Source organism: Aulonocara stuartgranti (genome assembly GCF_965226115.1).
Source record: "Aulonocara stuartgranti genome assembly, chromosome: 13".
Taxonomy (NCBI): Eukaryota; Metazoa; Chordata; class Actinopteri; order Cichliformes; family Cichlidae; genus Aulonocara; species Aulonocara stuartgranti.
Window position 1 is genome coordinate 21,921,558 of NC_138949.1, and position 20,326 is coordinate 21,941,883.

The following is a 20,326-nucleotide window of genomic DNA, read 5'->3' on the forward strand; positions in this document are numbered from 1 at the left end:
TGCTGCTCTTTTATGTGGTAATTACTAGACGTTTTCAGTGTGACTCTCCAGTTTATCAGTGATGTGTGTGGAGCTTCTGTTTGCAATGACAAGCAGGGGTCACTCCTGAATGAGTCCAGTGCAGGCTGAAAGTTCACTTTCTATCTATATAGCATCAAATCACAACGGCATTTGCCACAAGGTGCTGTGAATCATTCTGTTAAAGAGAGACACTAACAATCAGGTGATCCACTATAAGCAACCATTAGGCGATGGTGGGAAGGAAAAACTCCCCTTTAACAGGAAGACACCATCCATCAGAAGCAGACTCGGCGAGGGGCAGCCATCTGCTGTGACTGTTTGTGATGGGATAGAGAAAAAACAAAGGATAGCATAAAGAAACGGGACAAAATGCAAACTATGTGACAGAAGAGAAAAAACTTAATGGCATTCTCACCTGGGGAATGAAAAGAGTCAAGTGGAGTCAACTCAATGCTCAGTGTATCATAGGAGGCCTAAGTCTATAGCAGCCCTAACTATATGCTTTATGCTGTCTCCTAAATCCAAACTGGGAGCTGTTTCCAGAGGAGAGGGGCCTGATAGCTACGTTTAAAACCTCCAGGAACCACGAGAAAGCCTGCAGTCTGACAGCAAGGTGCTCTATTGGGGTAATATGGTACTAAGAGGTATTTAAGATTGTTGATTGATTATTCAAGGCCTTGTATGTGGGGAGAAGGATTTTAAATTCATTTCCAGAGCTAACAGGGTGCCAATGAAGAGTTGCTAGTAGAATTGGTGGGGCACAGGATTAAATCAAAGGACCTCGACTTTCGAACAGAACCGCATTTACATTTTTATGTGATGAATTGATCTATCTGTGAGTGAATGTCAGCTCTTGCACAGCATGCATTTGAATCAAAAATCCATTTTTACCCACGACTGTGTCGCACCCCTGGTGCACTGAATTTCGACACGTAGTAAATTAGCCGCCTGTTAGGCTCCTCTGCCTTTTACAGCACTTGATATCCGCGCCAAATCACAAAGCGGTTATCATCCCAGTGCCATTATGCCTCATCCCAGATGTGTCCCCCATTAATGGAGATGTTTTCCTCTGGCCGTGGCCGTACTGAGGATTCTCCAGATGTTTGGTTTCCCCATCACTTACATACAGCAGATGGTCTGGACCAAGATTAAAGGGCCACGTAAGCAGTTAGGGGACAGTAAGAGGAGATGAACTGTTTCTCAAACCGTACGCTACAATGTATTAATCTTCCTCAGTGCAGCCTCACTTTTTTGTTTTAGCACAATGCTATGTTTTTTTTCTTCCTAAGTCTTTTTGTAAATGATTTTTATGTGGTACAGTATTGTCGTCTGAGAGTTATTTTCACACCCATCATAGCATTTCTTGGTTGCAACCATCTCCACAAATTCTCACCATTACAACAGCAGCTCGTAGCAGCTTCAAAGTAATGGCTGTGGCTGTTGACTCTCATATTACACTTTTTTTGTGAGGGAGCACTCAGCTATGAATTACACGTACACACACACACACACACACACACACACACACGCACAGTGTAGATGCACTAACCCACTGGTAAACATGACAGTAGCAAAGGAAAGTTTTCCCATCCTTGCTGTGAAAAAGCAGGGTGCAGCTCCCCATGATGCTGATCTTTAATCACAGCAGGAAGTGGTTCATCTTGTCCTTAACATTGACATATGACCTTGTCCTCGAGGGAAGCATGACATTTTTCTCATATAAGCTGCATGGCAGAGAACTATGGTAAGATGCACAGTAGTAAATTGGCAGCCTTTCTTTCCTTCCTTCTTTTTCCCTGAGGTTTGCTTAATTACAAATTCTGAATCTTGCACATTAACACACAGACATTTCAAGGAATATTACAAAATTCATCAGTGGTGTTTTATCTGCTGTCACAGATATTTCTGTATTTTCTTTTAGTTTAAACATTTATCCTAACATTTCTTTCCCATTTCAAGCACTCCTCATGGCAGAAGTTGGATTAACCAATTTGCCTGCTCAATGCTCTGGTCTGCACAGCATATTGAGATACTGGAGGTTTGTGCATAGGCTCATCGGCAGCCAGCAGTCACCTACATTACTTATCTCTGTGTAAACCTGCAGAGAGGTTAATGTATTGCTTGGCATTAGTGGCACTCATACATAGGCATGCAGTGAGGAATCTGTATTCAGAGTCACAGCTGGAAAAAAATGCATGATACAGTCGGTGATTTTTCTCTTATTTTTTCTACCTTTGGGCAGAGTCAGGCGAACTGTTTTCCCTTTGTTTTCCTTCTTTATGCAAAATAAAGCTTATGAGTTACTGTTGCTTATATCATGTGTACTATACATTCATGAGATTGATATCAGTGTTTTTTTCTTTTTCTAACAGAAAGAAAAATAATGGTAATATCAGTTTCATTTTTCAGATAACATTGTGAGAAATGTATGCTGCCCATTAGTCTGTGCATGAAAATGTGTCTGTTTTGCGCTGAATGAAAGGAGATTGTCAAAACCTGTTGGTGATTTTCTTTTCTTTTTTTTGTTACAGTTTGCGGAAAATGATGTATTTTATCTAACAGCAGAATTTTGGCAAAATAATAACACATTTTGATTGTAGTCATTTGTCATTGTTTACTACCATTCCCGTTCACCTTGGCACACATGCTTTATACACTACACTGACTTAATATCTTGGTTACCCTCCAAATGCCCCCCATCTCTGTCTGGCTCTTCCCACCAAGTCTGTCTATAAAACTAGCAGAAAGTGAAACTTCCTCCTCTTTCGCGCGTGTCATTCTCCATCTCTGTCTCCCTTGTCTCGCTTATCAATGCAGCACCAAGTCACACAGAGATAGGTTTATAGGGACTTCCTGCAGAAGCTGTCTCCACTGGCAGCAGGTATGATTGGGTCTGCAGGGGTAGTGGAATGGCAGATGAATTCCGGCCTCCATGAGGAGAATGAGTAATAGGAGAAGGACAAAAGGAGCAAGGTGGACAGTTACTGTTTTTTGAAACTGCAGCTTAAAAACGGTCTTCTTTGACAACTCTCCTCTTTTCTTTGCTTTTTTTTGTGAGGGATAATTCACTTCAGTTCACTTTTTTGTTGTTTTTCTTCGCTTATAGCTTCCCTAAATAACTTCAGGCATAGTCAAACGCACAAAATTGTACACATTTACCATGTTGGATTCACTTTTTTGTCCATTATAGGATCACTCCGACAACCCGCTGGGTGCAGCCGTGACTTTAGCACATGAGCTGGGTCACAATTTTGGCATGAACCATGACACCCCAGAGCGCGGCTGCGGCTGCAGGATGACCGTTGATCGCGGAGGCTGCATCATGACCCCCTCCACAGGGTAAGATTTTTGCCACCTTTTTTATTTTAATTGGGTTTTTTTAATCCTCAATTGTATTACAATGTTACACTTGCATTTAGATTGTAGCTTTAAGCTGATTTGTCCCGCCAAAATCCATATGACATGTTTTTTCCCCTGCACCTGCATTTATCCATCTAGACTGTTTTGCTTGAGAAGCCCAGTTATTCTACAGTTATTCACTGTAGGAATGTCTGCCTTCTCTTGAGTGTAATGGAAAGAGATAGTACTTGTCTTGTATTTCACCAAGTGCCAATAAAAATACTTTTAAACATCTCAGCAGCAATGTCTTTTTTTTTTTCCAGAACTCATGACCTAGTTACTCAAAAAGCAAAAAAAATGAAAACTCGTGAGCAGTTTCATGTAGGAACTATTTTCTTTCTGTTGTCTACATACACCAACCTAAAGAAGTTTGGGGCTAGCTTACATCAGCGCTCGGCTGAGGGGGCGAGGAGTGGGGGTTAATGTTTACATCCTGTCACGCTTAAACTAGGAAGTGCCTTTCAACGTGAGGATATGGGCTCTTTCTTCTGCACAGTGATGTTTGGCGTATTGTTCAATAAAAGAGAAAACGGTTCCGACATGAAGCTCCTCACAGCAAAGTTTGTGTATTTTATTTTTTCGTAACCGAGTCATGATTTCTGGAAATAAGCCCTGCTGCTGAGGGTTTGTGTTGTGGGTTTTTTTTCATGTATTTTTGGCACCACAACTTTGAATCCCATTTAGTTCAATAGTATCAAGAGAAGGCAGACATTTCCACAGCAGATATTCTCAAAGCTGGGCAACTGACACCAAAATAATCTAAATGGATAAATATTGTTAAAGGCCAGGGGGTAAAATATGTCAAACTGATTTGGGGTTTAACTGTCCACTTACAGTTTAAGTGCTCATTCTGTCATGTTCTCTGACAAATTAGTTTTTGAAAACGTGGCTTTTAATTTGAAAAAACACAAATTTAGATAAACTTTTAAAATTGGGACTTGGGTTTTTGCTCTCTGTTGTGGCCACAGCTGGGATACAAGATCAAAATGTTTATCAGCCTAGCTTCCTTTGTACCTGAACCAATCACAAAGCATTCACTGCAGTACTTGCATTGGTGGGTTTGTTTTCATCTGTACATGATGCTCCATTGTTTATAAGTTGATGAATGAGAAAAGGTTTAAATCACATCCACAGAGAGACACACATGCACACACTTTGGCCTGAGACTAGAGCAGCTGCTCTAGCATTCTGCTCGTGTTGCCTGGGTCGCTGAGATAACAGAGCTGCTGCAAGAGATGGACTCTGTGACTGTTAGTAAACAGCGAGCAGATAAGGCGAACCCAGAGCTCAATACCAGATTTCACCCTTGGTCTGGTGCCAGTCTGGTTTGTCTGATGGTGAATCCCGCAAGCCACAGATGAATCGGCATGAATACACTGTGAAGAAGACAAAACCCTGAAATGCATCATAACTGTTATTATTCAAATATTCTTATAGAGTTTCCAAACTACAAACAAAGAAAAAAAACTAAAATAAACCCACATGCCGACAATAACCCAATCTGTTGCACACATTATCTCTGGGGGAGTTAAATCATACACACATGGGGCTGTGGATTTGTCCGTGGAGAATATTGCAGGAAAGGTTGCCAAGCCTTATAAAACATATGCTGTTGAAGCTTAAAATTAGATTCAGATAAACTTTGAAATGCTTTTTTTACAGCACACAGAACAGGAATATTCTGCCCTCCCCCATTACCTCACACTGAAAGGGCATTAGGAAGGGATGGTTTAATATGGGTATAATCACAGCTAACAATTGCAGCAAAGGGCAGCATAAACACAAGAAAAGTCAAGAAATTGAATAAAGACTGCACGTGGATAAATGGATGACAACACAAAACAGAAAGATTAATTAAACACAGTTGTTTGCAGTTTGTCGTGTATTTGAAATGACAGGAGAAACGGGGGCTCTGAGTTTGAAGCAACAAGCACATTAGGATGAATTTTTGTCTAAATAATTTTACTGACACTTGTTTTGACCTTTTGTCATTAAAAACTAAGCCAAAATTTTTTTAAATAATTTCTAGGACTAAGCAGAGACAAGAAGAAACAAACTGCAGACAATAAAATCCATGAAATCTGATAACAGGCACACAAATAATGTAACTTGTATAATGTTTGCCAGAACTGTTCCCAGAAAACCTGAATGACCTCTTACCATATAAATTGAAAGGAGGGAGAAGTTGTCAAAAACATTGCATTCGTGCAACCTCTGGCCTCATCCTGCTGTTTCGTGCTAGAACATCTATTAGAGCGAAACTTTTTAATGCAGTGCATGTCAGACCCCAGCATACTGACAACATCTTCTAGTGATGTCATGCCGAGAATTTCAGAAAATTACCATACCGCATTTTCTAAATAAATAAATAAATAACTTAATTAAGCAAAACCCCACTTATCAGCACTGTTACATTAGTAGTTGAGAGTGATGATCAGTGACCTTTTACTCTGTTACCCGCTCCTCTGTTTGCCAACCATGTGGAATAAATGCACACGCCTTGATCCGCTGACATTTTGCATGCCGATTTTGTGTTGATACACTGACACAATGTATCAATATTTAGCTTTTAAAATAATAATGTAACAGTGGCACCCTATGAAGCACTGTGTCCATGAACACGTGTCAAAAAAATTAAGGGAACAGTTTATCACAGGATAACATAAAGCCAGTTAAACTGCAGGGATCTATTTCATCTGCTTTGGTGTAAGTCAGGGGTCGGCAACCTGCGGCTCTGGAGCCGCATGCGGCTCTTTAGTCCTTATACTGCGGCTCCGCGTGGTTTGGGAAAATAAATTTGAAGTATTTAGCTGAAGTGTATTTTATTTATGTTAGTTCTTTTTTAACTTGTAGTTCTAAATTGGAAGATTATTGTGATATTGAAATAAAAAAATAAAATTATATTCTATTAGTTTTTCATCTCTCAAAATAAGCGTCACACTCGCGGAAGCCAGTGTACCCGCCGAAACGCCGTGCATTTATCAAGACTTTCAACCATTACTATTATGGATCTTCGGATCCACATTATGTCAGCAACTATTCTCCACTGTGAACTATGTTACAAACAAACACAGCTCATGCCTCACAGATGACAGCTTACAGTCCTGTGTAAAGATGAAAGTGACTTCGTACAGCCCTGATTTGCAGACGCTGTGCGCAGAGGTTCATTCCCATTGTAAACATGTCACGGCAGACCCGACGATTTCCATGAACATGCTTTTCAGCATCTCTTTATTGACCCCTTTTCACACACGGTTGCTGTACGCATATAGCCGGCTGTAGCTTTGCAGCTCACAGCCTGACACACACCAACACAACAGCATAGATAGCACAGACGTTAAGGCGGGGAGGCGTGATTGCGGTTGCCGCTCAGGTGCGTCCTCCTCCCCTGCAGCGGTGCTGCAGACCACGCCCCGCCACACACATTAACCTGGTAAAATACATATTTAGGCAGAATTTTGCAAATATCCATTTTTCATTTTTTAGCAGTGTAGCAGATGTGAAATGGTCGACTGCGTTGTGACAACAGACACGGACTGGCTGGAAACAGGGTTTATTCCTATAAAACAGAGTGCAGCAGCAAAATCAGTGTCACACAGCGGCAGCAGGCTTCTCCTCACCCAGTGTGGAGTCCGTACAGCTCTGCTTGCATCATATAAAAGAAAATACAACTTATCAAAATAATAATTTTCACAACCGCCACTTCAAAATCAAATATTACAGTGGGGTAAAACAGAGACAATTATGGAATCACTAACAATAACGTATAACATTCAAATTCCCATTAAAATAGGTCAATTGCATAATACATATTCAAACAACTTTTTAACTCTTCCCAACATGGCTGAAGATACTGCTCAGAGCACAGCCTCGGGACATGAGCTCATTATACACATAAAACAAAAACTACACATTTACACATACCTATAAAACAGAGTGCAGCAGCAAAATCAGTGTCACACAGCGGCAGCAGGCTTCTCCTCACCCTGTTTAACACAAGTCAGTTCCACACAAACGGATGATACAACAGATAAAGCGCAGTTCCAAATATCATTTTTCTCACTCAAAACGATTGAAAACACTTTGAGAGCTTTTAACCCTAGGAGCCAATACTTAACAAAGACAAATACACCGAATTTATATGGATAATTTAGTACAGGGAGAAGAGCTACAGAAAGCGTGCCTCACCAGTGTGGAGTCCGTACAGCTCTGGCTAGGAAACCCCACACCCGCAATGTGGCCGCAGGTGGCGTTACACTGATTAATGTCCCACTTCAACAATGACACACGGGACCTCAGTTCCACAAAAAATAAAGTTCACACAATAAAAAAGTATAACCTATGTACAATACAGTTTTGAGAATGTTCACAATTCGTACATTATATCTCAGCTACATACTCCCCCCTGAACTTCTCAAAACCCGTTAGGTAAGGGTGAGCAACTGAGCGTCACATATAACATTTCGTAACTGTCAATGATCTGGAAATTCACTACCCGGTGATACGTGCAACAAATATGTTTCCCAACTCATGGGGAGAGTAAACAGAAGAAAGTTGGCCAGACCCCCTAATGTTTACTCGCAAGAGAAAGTGCCTTATACACTATCCTGAACAAACAACACGGTAACAGCTACTATATGATGAATAGTACTCTGAGCTGAAGACAATCTCAAAATAGGTGTTAACATCTGACATGAAAATCACCCAACATATAAAACAAGTAGCCCTCACAGAAACAAGTTCTTGGCAAAGCTGCTCACTACATTGCCTGTTTGTAGGTTTCTTTGCTTCATAGTCTGGATTAACCTATTCACAGGCTTCACTATTCGACCCACTCTCGTCCTGATCTGGCCTGCTGCATTACTTGGGGGTACACCACCATGTTTCACGAGGCTCCCAACCTCGCTGACTGGCTGACTTTCAGGGTAACTGATACTTGGTAGTGTTCCCTCCTCAACTGGGGTAGTGCAAGCCCTGCTGTTGTTGTCATCACCTACTTCAGGGTAAGCAGCTACTTCACTACTGGCACTGTCACTGTCCTGATGCTCCTCATCATCCAACTGCGCACAGACACTGTCTCCAATACTGTCACACTCTTGGGGTCCTCTAGGAGCCGGGACACAGTCATCCGTCATCTGAGCCACCCAACGGGCTGTGCGTTCAGTACAATCGTCCTCAGGATCAGCGACAGGGGATTCTCCATCAGATTGACTCTGCTCCTGGCCGAGTTCTGATTCACTGGCAAAAGACATCTCTGGTTCGCCCTCGGACTCTATGGGCAGGAAATTAGCCTGCAAAAGCAAGTTCCTATGGACAACTTTCTCCTGTCCACTCTTGACGTTCCTGATGCGATACGTGTGGCATGTGGGGTTCTTGGAGATCACAGTGTAGATGGTCGACTCCCACCTATCAGCTAACTTCCTACGACCCCGTTCGCCCTTGTTTGCCAAAAGGACACGATCTCCTTCCTCAATGTCAACACCTTTCTGCTTTTTGTTGTACAGGTCTGCTTGACGCTGCTGACTAGCTCCGGTGTTAGTCTGGGCCAATGCGAGTGCTTCTCTGAGGTCATCTCTCATCCTTTTTACATAACTGTCATAGTCTGTTACATCATTGTCCCTTGCAACATTGTGAAACATGACATCCACTGGTAACCTGGGGATACGCCCGTACATTAGGAAGAACGGTGCGTAACCAGTGGACTCATGAGCGGTGCAGTTGTAGACAAAGGTCAATGTCTGCAACATCTGAGGCCACTTGTGCTTCTCCCTCGGAGGTAGGGCTCTGATCATATTTCCCAAGGTCCTGTTAAACCTTTCGGTGTGACCGTTACCCATAGGGTGGTAAGGTGTCGTTCTTGACTTCTGCACCCTGGCCACTTGCAGCAGCTCTTGGATCAACTCACTCTCAAAATTGGCGCCCTGGTCTGAATGGATCCTTTGAGGGAAGCCATAGACACAGAAATATCTGTCCCACAACTGGCGCGCAACTTGTTTTGCCGTCTGATCTGAGCACTGGAAAGCATGGGCCATCTTGGTGAAATGGTCAGTCACTACTAGAACATCCACACTCTTGCCCCTGTGATCCTCTGCGGACCAGAAGTCTATGCAGACAAGCTCAAGAGGACCGGTAGTTTTAATGCTTTCAAGAGGAGCCCTCCCCTCAGGCTCGAGTGTTTTGCTGACAACACAACGTTTACAGCACTTGACATGCTCGCGAATGTCATGCTCCATGTTGATCCAGAAAAATCTCTGCCTGGCTAGGTACAGAGTTCTGCTTTGGCCCTGATGGCCAGCATCATCATGGACACCTGACAGGACTTGACTGATTAATGTGGATGGGGTCACGTACTGATGGCGCTTTTTGCCAGTGAGCAGGTCTTTGCTCACTCTGTACAGGATACCATCCAACACTTTCAACTTTTCCCACTGTTTCATCGTCTTTTGCGCTCTGTGCGACAGGTGAGCTCTTTCTCTACGTGATGGACGCCGACCACGTACGACGAACGGAATGACTTGAGACAGTGTCACATCTGCTCTCTGCTCCTCCTGTAGCTCCTGGAGCGAGAAGGCAGACAAGGTGTTCTGGCCTAGTGAGGGAAACCGATCTAGCTCTTCAGTCAACCAGGAGATTGCTCTCTGTTTTGAGCCTTGGTCCCACTCAGCATGGCCTGCGAAGACTGCGGAAACTTCATCATTAGTCAGGGAACAACACCCTAGGCTCTCTGCAGGGGCCAAACACTCAACACTTTGGTGGTTGGCACTGAGCCTGAATGCATCCTGAACCGAGATTTCTTTGACCTGTTGCGACTCCTCTAACAGGGTTGCATAGGGTTCAGTCATGAGTCTCTGACTAACACGGTTGTGAACGAATGGCTGCCTGCTCAGTGCATCTGCAACGACATTTTTACTGCCAGGAATGTACTTGATGCTGAAGTCGTAGGGGGACAGCTTTGACACCCACCTCTGTTCACATGCATCAAGCTTGGGCTTCGTGAGAATATATGTTAGGGGGTTATTGTCTGTCCAGACGGTAAAGCTATGCCCCTTCAACCAGTGGCTGAATTTGTCACAGACAGACCACTTTAGCGCCAGAAACTCAAGGCGATGGGCGGGATAGTTTCTCTGTGCACGGGCGAGGGCCTTGCTGGCAAATGCAACGGGACGTGCTTTACTCTCGCCCTCTTGGACTTGTGACAGCACAGCACCCAAGCCGTCCTGTGAAGCGTCTGTCGACAAGATAAATGGTTTGTTGAAATCAGGGTGAGCAAGCACAACGGAGTCAAGGAGTGCAGCCTTCAAGCGTTCAAACGAGTCAACATGCTCCTTCTTCCAATCACTTGGGCTGAGCCTCCGGAAAGAAGCAGCACCTCGGGCATTTACTTTCTTTCCTTTAGGAGCGGCAGTCAGGGTAAAAAGGGGTCTGGCAATCTTAGAACAGTCCTGTATGAAGTGTTGGTAATACATTACCATACCCAGAAACGACTTTATCTTCTTCTGGGATGGCGTAACCCCGTCCTCCATCATGAGATCAGCCTCTGAGATAGCGGTGATCGCCTTAACCTTGTCAGGATCGGTCAAAACCCCGCCTTCAGTCACAACATGGCCCAGAAATCTCACACTCCTTCGGAGCAGATGACATTTTTTGGGGGCCAGCTTCAGTCCATGGGCACGTAGTCTGCTAAACACAATCTCCAACCTCCTGAGAGCCTCTGCTTCATTGGGTGCATAAACAAGCAGGTCGTCCAGGTAGCACAGCAGGGTTAGGAAATTCTGGTCGCCAAATATGCCCATCATGAGACGCATGAAGCTCGCTGGGCTGTTGCACAGGCCTTGGGGGAGTCTGTTAAACTCGTAGAGCCCCATTGGTGTTGTGAAGGCCGTTAGCTTTTTGTCCTCCTCTGCCATCTCAATATTGTAGAAGCCAGAGGTGAGATCCATGGCACTGAAAATTGCATTACCTCCCAGGGCTGCCAGACAGTCTGACTGGTGGGGCAAGGGATGGGCATCCTTGACTGTGCGTGCGTTCAACCAGCGGTAGTCCACGCATATTCTGAGATCTCCATTCTTCTTCCACACCAGTACCAGTGGGGACGCCCACTCACTGTTGGATTTGCGGATCAGCTCTCGCTCCTCCATCTCTGTGAGCACCTGTCGCAACTTGTGGTACTGCCCTGGAGGGACGCGCCGATAGGGAAGTCTGAACGGCCTGTCGTCAGACAGATGGATGCGATGGACAAAATCCTTTGCCAGTCCACAGTCCAGCTTACCCTTGGAAAAGACATCCTCATACCTGTGGATCAGTTGCAGTACCTGAGCCTTCCAGTGGTCTGAGACTTCACAAGAGTCGAGGTCTAGGTCCTCCAACCCCATCTTCTGCAAGCTGTCACGCAGGCTAGGGCAGGAGGGAGGGCTACTCTGTGCGTCGCTACACACTGTCTGGCTCTGGACCCTAAGGGTCTCACTTGGGTTTTGGTCAGAAGCCACTTCGAGATCTTCAACAGCTACACAAGCGGAAGCATCTGCTACCTTAGCGTTTCGTCTCAATGTGATAGGCTTATCACATGTGTTCAGGATTCGAACAGGGACCCACCTATTGCCACTCATAGAAACCACAGTTCTACAGACAATGACACCTTTTTTATGAGTTTGCGATTTTGGTGGTTCAACCAGAATGGCGCTGCCCTCGGAAAGGGGTGATGACGCTGGCAGTCTGCCCCATACAAGGTGCTCTTGCTTGGGGAGTAGAGTCACTGCCTGAGCTAGTTTGACAGTGCCAATGACATCTGGCATTTTGTCACCCCTCCACCGGTTAATGCCAGACAGCATATTCAGAAACTGCACTATTTCAGGCGCTTCTGCTGATTCGGGTTTGCTCAGGACTTGCCAGAAATGGGGGGACAGCCTGAAGTGTCTGAGGAGGTGTTTGATAACATTTGTCCCTAAAATCAACTGATCTTTCTGACCGGGGACCACTAGGGCAGGCACTCTGAACGTACAATCATACACTTCCATTTTCAACTCGCATATACTCTTGGGTTTAACCTGAACTCCACCACAGCCCACTAGCACAATGTCGGTACGAGCGTCGCTTAATTCCAATGCGACCCCAGCGCTCTTTAACTCTCGCTCCGCCTCTTCGCTCAAGGTACACGCCATGGAACCTGTATCAAGAAGGGCCTGCAAAGAGACTTTGTCATTCACCAATGCATTCGTGTAAAATAGGCTGTCTGCCTCATCAAGTCTTACTATATTCTGGGAAAGTACAACAGTACCAGGTGGGGCACACTTCAGGCTTTCTTTGTATACAGTCTGTATGTCATCACTGGGATTGAGGGTTTCACACTCTTCGCTCACACTGTCCCCTCTCAAGTGCAAGCACCCTAGTTTCCCTGGGGATTATTTTGCTGGGTAATGGGCTCAGCTGCTCTGGGGCAGTCTTTCCTCTGATGCCCAACCTCCAGGCAACCTAGACATCTCCTCTCTCTCATGCAGTGAGTGCGCGTGGAATGTGAGCTATTGCCACAAACCTGGCACGAAGGGAACCTGGCTGAGGCTAGAGGCTGTGGTCTAATTACGGGGTGGACAGGCTGGTTGGAGCGCTCTAACACCCTCTCCAGCATACTGAGCACGCGGTCTAGAGCACTTGGGTCTGAAGCGGCAGCTCCAGCAGCCTTACCCGGGCTGTCCTGGGAACATTTTACTGTACCTACTTGGGCATGGTTCAGTTCAAACTCAGGCGACTCGCTTGTGGTTGTCGCAGTGGCCACGAGGAGGGGATGGGGTCTGGCAGAGCCCAGGCTCTTCTTTTTTGCATGACACTCTCTTTGGTGTTCATCAATGGCTTCCTGAACCTCCATTACTGTCCATTTACTGATGGGCTTACATTTGAAAACACAGGCGAGGCTGGGATCAGGACAATTTCTGATAAACATCATGGCTATCTCTGCCTCCATGTTCTCCATTTTGCCTCCCTGACGCTGTAAATGCTTGTCAGCTGCCTCAGCAGCGATATTAAGCCTCACCCAATAGTCTACTGGGGTCTCTTTTGCAACTGCTTGGGTGGCATAGAAGTCAGCCAGTGGTTGACAGGAGCCAGGACTATCACTAAAATAACGCCTGAGTATGGCATAGATGGTCTCAGGGTTGGTCGCTACACCAGAACATGAGTTACTTTTCAAACCCACCTTAACAATGTTTTTAGCTCTGCCGAGGAGGTGGTTTAAGACTTCATCCACCTGCACGGCTCTAGACAACCCTCTCTTCTCTAAGTACACTTCCATCATGTCTATCCACTCATGAACAGAGTACTTATCCGCATCATCACCTCTGTACATAGGTGGGTCTTTGATATCTTGTCGGACCACTAAGTTCACTTTGGAGAGGTCGAGAGTGGTGTCAGGGCTCTTAACTTTGGGGGACTCGGCTGGAGCTGTCTGGTTTGGACCAAGTGGGACTTGACTGGATAGTAGCCGGCTAGCGATTGATTCACCTATCTGGGTTCCCAATTCACCAATGAGCTCACGTAGCTCTTTGTGTGTGCTGTCGTCGCTCAAAGCAGGGGTTGAGGACTGGCGCTCATGAGCTTTATTTCGAATAATGTCATCTGACTCTGCTGGCTCATCACGCGACATTATAGACCTGTCTCTCACTTCATCTGCCCCAGACAGTCTCCAACCTCTCCCAGCGACTGGCGTGAAAAGGTTAAAGGAGTCTTGGCCCCTACCAGCCATGTTGCTTACAGGAGGTTAGCAATAACTACAAAGGGGATCAGAAACAAAAGGAATACAAAAATACCTATCACTCAGAAAAATACAACACAAGTAAACACGGCTCAGTTAGACTCTAACAGGTGTAACTGGGAGAAATGCCTACTAACAGAACACTGGAAATTTTTTGCTGACCCACAGAATAATTTTACTTATATTACAGGTGTCGGAAGTGTTCAGCTCAACCTCAGCGATCGGCAGCGGCTGATCAGATGCATCCGGGTCACGGCACCACTTTTATGTAGCAGATGTGAAATGGTCGACTGCGTTGTGACAACAGACACGGACTGGCTGGAAACAGGGTTTATTCCTATAAAACAGAGTGCAGCAGCAAAATCAGTGTCACACAGCGGCAGCAGGCTTCTCCTCACCCAGTGTGGAGTCCGTACAGCTCTGGCTAGGAAACCCCACACCCGCAATGTGGCCGCAGGTGGCGTTACACTGATTAATGTCCCACTTCAACAATGACACACGGGACCTCAGTTCCACAAAAAATAAAGTTCACACAATAAAAAAGTATAACCTATGTACAATACAGTTTTGAGAATGTTCACAATTCGTACATTATATCTCAGCTACAGCAGCATAGTACTTTTTTTCTAAGTATTTTTTAAAAGTCAGGTCAAGGCTCCAAAAGCCCAAAGGCGATATAAGGGTGGCGGCTCACAACAGTTTTTCTTTGCTACATGGATCATTTTAGTTCAGCTGGGTGTCTTTCCTTTTGTTATATTTCTTTAAGAGTTCAAAATGTGTTAATTACATAAATAAAATGTAATTTTCTCTGTAGCACTTCATGGATTTCATAAGCAACACACCTTAGTTGTTCACACAAAGCATAAAAGTAAAAAACAATATATACAGTGTTATCTTCATTTTTGATGTCAAAAAGTTTTTGCGGCTCCCAGTGTTTTCTTATGCGTGGAAACCAGGTCCAAATGGCTCTTTGAGTCTTAAAGGTTGCTGACCCCTGGTGTAAGTGAAGGTGACAGCAAGTGTTCCCCAGAAAGAAAATGGTTTTGCAGACCATGTTTTCTCCTTATCTCTTCTGACTGATTTTCTCTAGTTTTGCATTTTTGGTAGTGTCCTTGTCAGTAGTCGTAGCATAAGATAGTACCTGGAGCCCATTCAGGTTGCACAAGTTGTCCAGCACCTATACATGCTGAAATAAGGTTTGCTGTGTCTCCCAGTCTAATCTTACGCGTGAGGAGGAGACACCAGGAGACAGACCCTTGCATCATGAGCCCAGAGAAGGACCGATATCTGCTCCTTTGTATGTCTGGGGGTACTTTCATTTGCACCAAAGCAACGGATTAAATGGGTGTGTTTACCAACTGGACAGACTGATGTCTGATGATCAAGCTCATAAGTGTTCACTTCATTTTTTTTGTAGTTTATTTTATTTTCTGGGCTAAATCTATTCAGCCACCAAAAAAAAGATGAGATTTGGTTAAAATGTGACTTCTAAAAGAAGACATCCCAGGGTGCCGCTTTAGTTAGCCGGGTCGAGTAGGCAGCCCAAATCCCATAAGGCCACCGCAGAGGCCCTGAGATGTTCTCTGCATGTTATTCCCCTGCTCTCTACCCTTCCTTTCCTTTTTGCATCACTGTCCTGTTCAGCAAAAATTACCCCAAAACACATCTTTAAATAAATGACAACAACATTTTTCTAAAAAGTTAAAAATTGTGTTCTTTATAAGATTTTATAAAAAACCTGAATTAACCAGCTTTCACCTTATCTGCCTAATTTAATGTGAATTCATTGCCCAAACAAAGTAAAGAACTAACTATTAGCTAAAGAGCTCAAGAGTCTCCTATTTTTGGTGGAGACCAAACTTTAGCTAAAAGGAGAGGACATGTTGAGTCGCCTTGTTACCTTCTCCAAATAAATGTTGCTCTCCACGTGCTGGCTAGAAATGTTTAGGATCATCAGTATTGTGTTTCTTATTATTCTGCTCCTTCCAAAGCCAAAACTGCATAAGTGCTTCAAACTCATAAAAAGTTTCTACATAGACTCCAATTAATTTGCATGTAATATTAAGGGTGATTAACTCTGTTGCCTACACAGCATTTCTGTCCTGACAGCATCCGTTCTGCAGCATCTGTCTCTGCTCGTAGTCTGAAGTTTGTCATGGGAAACGTTTTGCCAGCGTTTGCGAGCCTGCTTCGAATATAAAAATTATGAAGTTACCCAAGTTCAAGCATGACTTAGCCAGCTATCTTCTAAATTGAATTTCCTAAACTATCAGCCCAAATTCAGTTTCCTGTTAACAAAACCAATAATTTCACAAACCAATCTAGATCTCATTTCCCCCCATCACAGATCTGGTTTTGTTTTTTAATATTAGCAGCCTCCTTTGACCCTTGGTTCATATGCCTCCAGAATGTTAAGCACATCATTGTAAAGCAGTGTAGGCTGTTTGACTGTGTGTTTGGGATAGTCTCATGTTAGACTTGCTAATGGAGGAGAAGACAGGCTGCATCTAAATGACGTGATTATCAGTGACGCTGCCAGCTGCAATCAGGGCCAGGGCACACAGAGAGAGATCCGCAGAGAGGTGCTTTATGCATGGATAGACGGGCGGAGCAGGAGAGCTGCGGTTTCATTTGTATTTTATCTCCCTCAGTGGCAAAGCAAGAAGGGAAGCACAAAAAGAGATAGAGGGGAGAGCAAAAGACAAACATTAAAAAGACGACAATGAAGGAATTATTTTGGGTAAACATGAAAACCAGTGACGGGCTTGTGAGCCATAGAGACTGGCCGTGGGAGATTTGTGTCTTAACAAGTGAAACTGAGGTGCTGAGGAGAGGAGAGTTTTACATGGACGTTTTGAAGCAGGGGTGTCTTCTTTAGAAATTGAGCCAAGAGTTGCATCATATGAACGTGGACAGAAAGCTCAGAAGTACTTTCCTGTGTCTATATGTGTTACTGGGTAGACTGATGAAGCACAGCAGGGGTACTGTGGCTGGATTTTGAGGCCAAGAGATGACTGCTTTGTCAAGATAATACAAAGGACCTTGTGTGACTTTTGTCACTCTCTTATAAGTAGAAGAGCCCAAAACTGGGGTGAAGTGGGACAGTACAGAAAATCTGAAGAAAGAGAGAGAAAGCTGGTAAGAGTGCTAGTGGGTAAATGTCATGCGCCGTGGTGCGCGGGCACGAAAGGATCCAGGCGCAGACTCCGAGCTAACAAAAAGACACTTTATTAAAACAACGAAAGGCGACCCGGGGAAAGTAGAGAGCAAAACAGAAACTAAAAATCCGGGGAAACAATGACACGAGGAAGCCGGGATCGGGACGGCGGGGGGCTGCAATAGAAAGGGGAGATGATTACTAGGGAGCCAGGAAGCGGGGAGAACATATCAGGACTGAGTTAGAGTAGGGGCTTACGATAGAACGGAACCGTGGGAGCTCGGGAGGGAAGTGTGGCAGTCCGTGGGGGCAGGAAGTCCGTGGAATGGCGAGTGGGCCAGGTGAGCGCCGCGAGATCCAGTTGAGCCGGAGGACAGGCAGGTAGCAGACGCCGAGTAGAAATCTGGACAGAAGTAGGCAGGTTAAACAAAGTTCCAAGCAGAAAAGAATGCACACTTTTCGTGGAAGTCTGGTTACCACTGTGGGGATGACTACGGACTGGCGTGGAGCATCCGTCAGCGCCGGATTAAGTGGATCTCCGTGTAATCACCGGGATGGAGAGCAGGTGTGCTAGTGATGGCCCAGCCCGGGGGTGTGGCTACCCGAGCATCACGCATTCCACAGACCATGACAGTAAATGTAGGAAGTGTGGCTTGTGCTTTGTTTGTTTTCTGGATTTTTAATCACAGTAGGCTCCGTCTGGAGTAGCAGCTTAACATTTCCCAAAAGGTCAAACATGTCTCTCCTGTTTAGCCTGGGCTAGATGCATGTCAGTCTGAAATGCAGTTTAGGAGAGCAGCAGAGACAGTCCAGTGTCAGTCAAAGGCCCCATAAACAGTAGAGCCCTTCATAGCCTTCATTTAACCAGTGCCTCTTCCGTCTACAGACCTTCCTAAGTCCAGCACCTGACTGACATTTCCTCATCCTCACAACCTTCTGACATGATCAGGCAGGAATCATCCGCTCGCCACAGTCCAAAAAAAGCTCCTTCATGTACTAAAGATGGTCTACCTTTAACTCACTACAGTGTCGAACCATTTTGTAACTCAGAATGAAAAAAAGCTACAATTTTTGCTCCTTTTCTTACCTTTTAAGTGAGCAATTTTTTTGTGTTAAAGGTTTCCAGCAGGTTTTACTGGAAGCCAGGCAAGCATTCACACCGTATTAGATCTCATCTCAATTAAAATCTTCTTAGACTAATCAGCTTGTGTGCCATTTTGGAATCTTTTAATTAAAAAAGGGTCGTTTAAAATGCTTTATATGCAATCAGTAAACTCAGTTTTTCAGGAATTCTCGTGTAAAGTGGAAAATCGTATCATTTTTGCAGCCATGTATAAATCAGCCAGCCTGATTGCTCAAGTCCGACAGAAATCTAATCGGTATGCACTGTGCAGCGGTCGCCAGGAATCCTTTGGCCTGGCTAATTTCGAAGCACCAATTTTGTGCTATTAAGTTGCATTATTGGGAAAGTAGGCTTTAGTCATTTTGGAGCTTGAGCCTTACTGGGTTAAAAAAAATGTGACATGTCAATTTGTCGTGTCAATTTGCTGCTTTAGTTTTGACAATTCTCTGTACTTTCATTGAGTTTGACACTCTGTAAGATCAGTCTCATGAAATCTGTGTCAGACTGTGCTACCAGATAGTGCGGTGGTGAATGACATGTGCTAGAGATAATGAGGAAGTGGTGGAGACTGGATTTTTCTGCCAGTTTTGAATCTGTTTGGTTTATATAAAATGTCGTCTGTCGTTGTAATTGGTCGTTTTACGCTGTGTTCTGATTGGATGGTTTGTAGACATGGAGCGTAGCGGCATTCACATTGGGATTATTCGGCTCTAAATTTCTGACTGCGTCTTGACTTTTGCTGCAGGCTGTCTTTAGTCAGCAAATCAGCCATCCTTGGACGTATCTTCCAGTGTAATCAAGAGTTGCTGTTTTGGATTTCCAGCCATAGATTTTGCTACATTTCTCTCACGAATGAAAACCTCCACTTCAAACTAGTGATGGGTCGTTCGCGAACGAAATGGCTCTTAGAGCCGACTCTTTGACGTGAACGACGCGAGCCGGCTCCTTATCGCGAGCCGTCACGTGGGTTTTTTTTTTTTTTCTTTCTCTCAGCCTCTCTCTCGCACTTTTTTTCCGCTTCACTTAGCAAGCGAGCCTTGTGCTTTACGCTGGGCAGAGGGGGGAGGGGCGGTAGTTACACTCAGTAGCACAGGAACAGAGAGAGAGAAAGAGAGGCAGGGACAACAACATTAGAAAGGTATAGTAATCATCCACAACTATTTTCGGTTGCAGATGATAAAGGATTGAGAAAGTTTATTCATGCAGGTCCATATGACAAAGAATATGCATGTTCTTTTAGTTTTCATATTATAATTTATATTTAATTGTGTTGGGGTTTGCAGTGTTTTGTGTTCTTTTCACTTTAAATTTGTGAAAGGAAAAAGCAAACTCCAAAACACGTAAAAACTCCAAAACACGTAAAAACACGTACAAACTCCGAAGCACGTAAAAACTCAGAAGCATATAAAAACTCAGAAGCACATAAAAACTCAAAACACGTACAAAAGACAACAGAAGTGCTCCAGGATGCTGGGCGCAGTGTTGAGCCTTTGTTATCTTGTGGCTACACAAGCCAGCAAGTACCAACGACCGGATTTGGTGTGTGGTAATAACAGGTAAATGAACTTTTTTTTAAATTATTTGAATATATATATGAGTGCCTGTGTATAAATACACAAACAATACACACATGCTTTCAATTGTGTAATTTAAGTGATCTAGTAGCTCTGCTTTGGAAGTTCAGTTCATGCTAGAAATGTGTTTTGGAGTTTGTACGTGTTTTGTCTCTAGGGGCCACCGCATATATTTATATATAAACATATATAAATAAAACCACTTGTTTTTACGTTAGTAATTCCTTTTGTGCATAATTTTATATTATTGTTAATAATAAATTAATTAAAGCAACAAAACAACCTGAAGAGCCGGTTCGGAGCCGAAAGGG

At 44.2% G+C, this 20,326-nt stretch overlaps 1 protein-coding gene and 1 long non-coding RNA gene across 5 annotated transcripts in view; one reads left to right on the forward strand and one right to left on the reverse strand.

Annotated features, from left to right (window-relative positions):
- adam12b (ADAM metallopeptidase domain 12b) overlaps positions 1-20,326 on the forward strand; it is a 99,514-nt gene that overhangs the window by 47,307 nt on the left and 31,881 nt on the right. For all 3 annotated transcript variants that reach the window (XM_082557350.1, XM_082557351.1, XM_082557352.1), the window contains exon 11: positions 3,212-3,360. In XM_082557350.1, coding sequence (XP_082413476.1) covers positions 3,212-3,360 — 149 coding nt within the window. The remainder of the gene's footprint in view (positions 1-3,211; positions 3,361-20,326) is intronic.
- On the reverse strand, positions 6,958-14,617 carry LOC309720431. Of its 2 annotated transcripts, none has more exons than XR_014280483.1 (2): positions 14,375-14,617; positions 6,958-7,406 (listed from the first exon to the last, which is right to left on the reverse strand). It is a non-coding gene; the product is annotated as an uncharacterized lncRNA (long non-coding RNA). The 2 variants fall into 2 exon arrangements; XR_014280484.1 differs by lacking the exon at positions 14,375-14,617 and adding an exon at positions 7,609-7,691.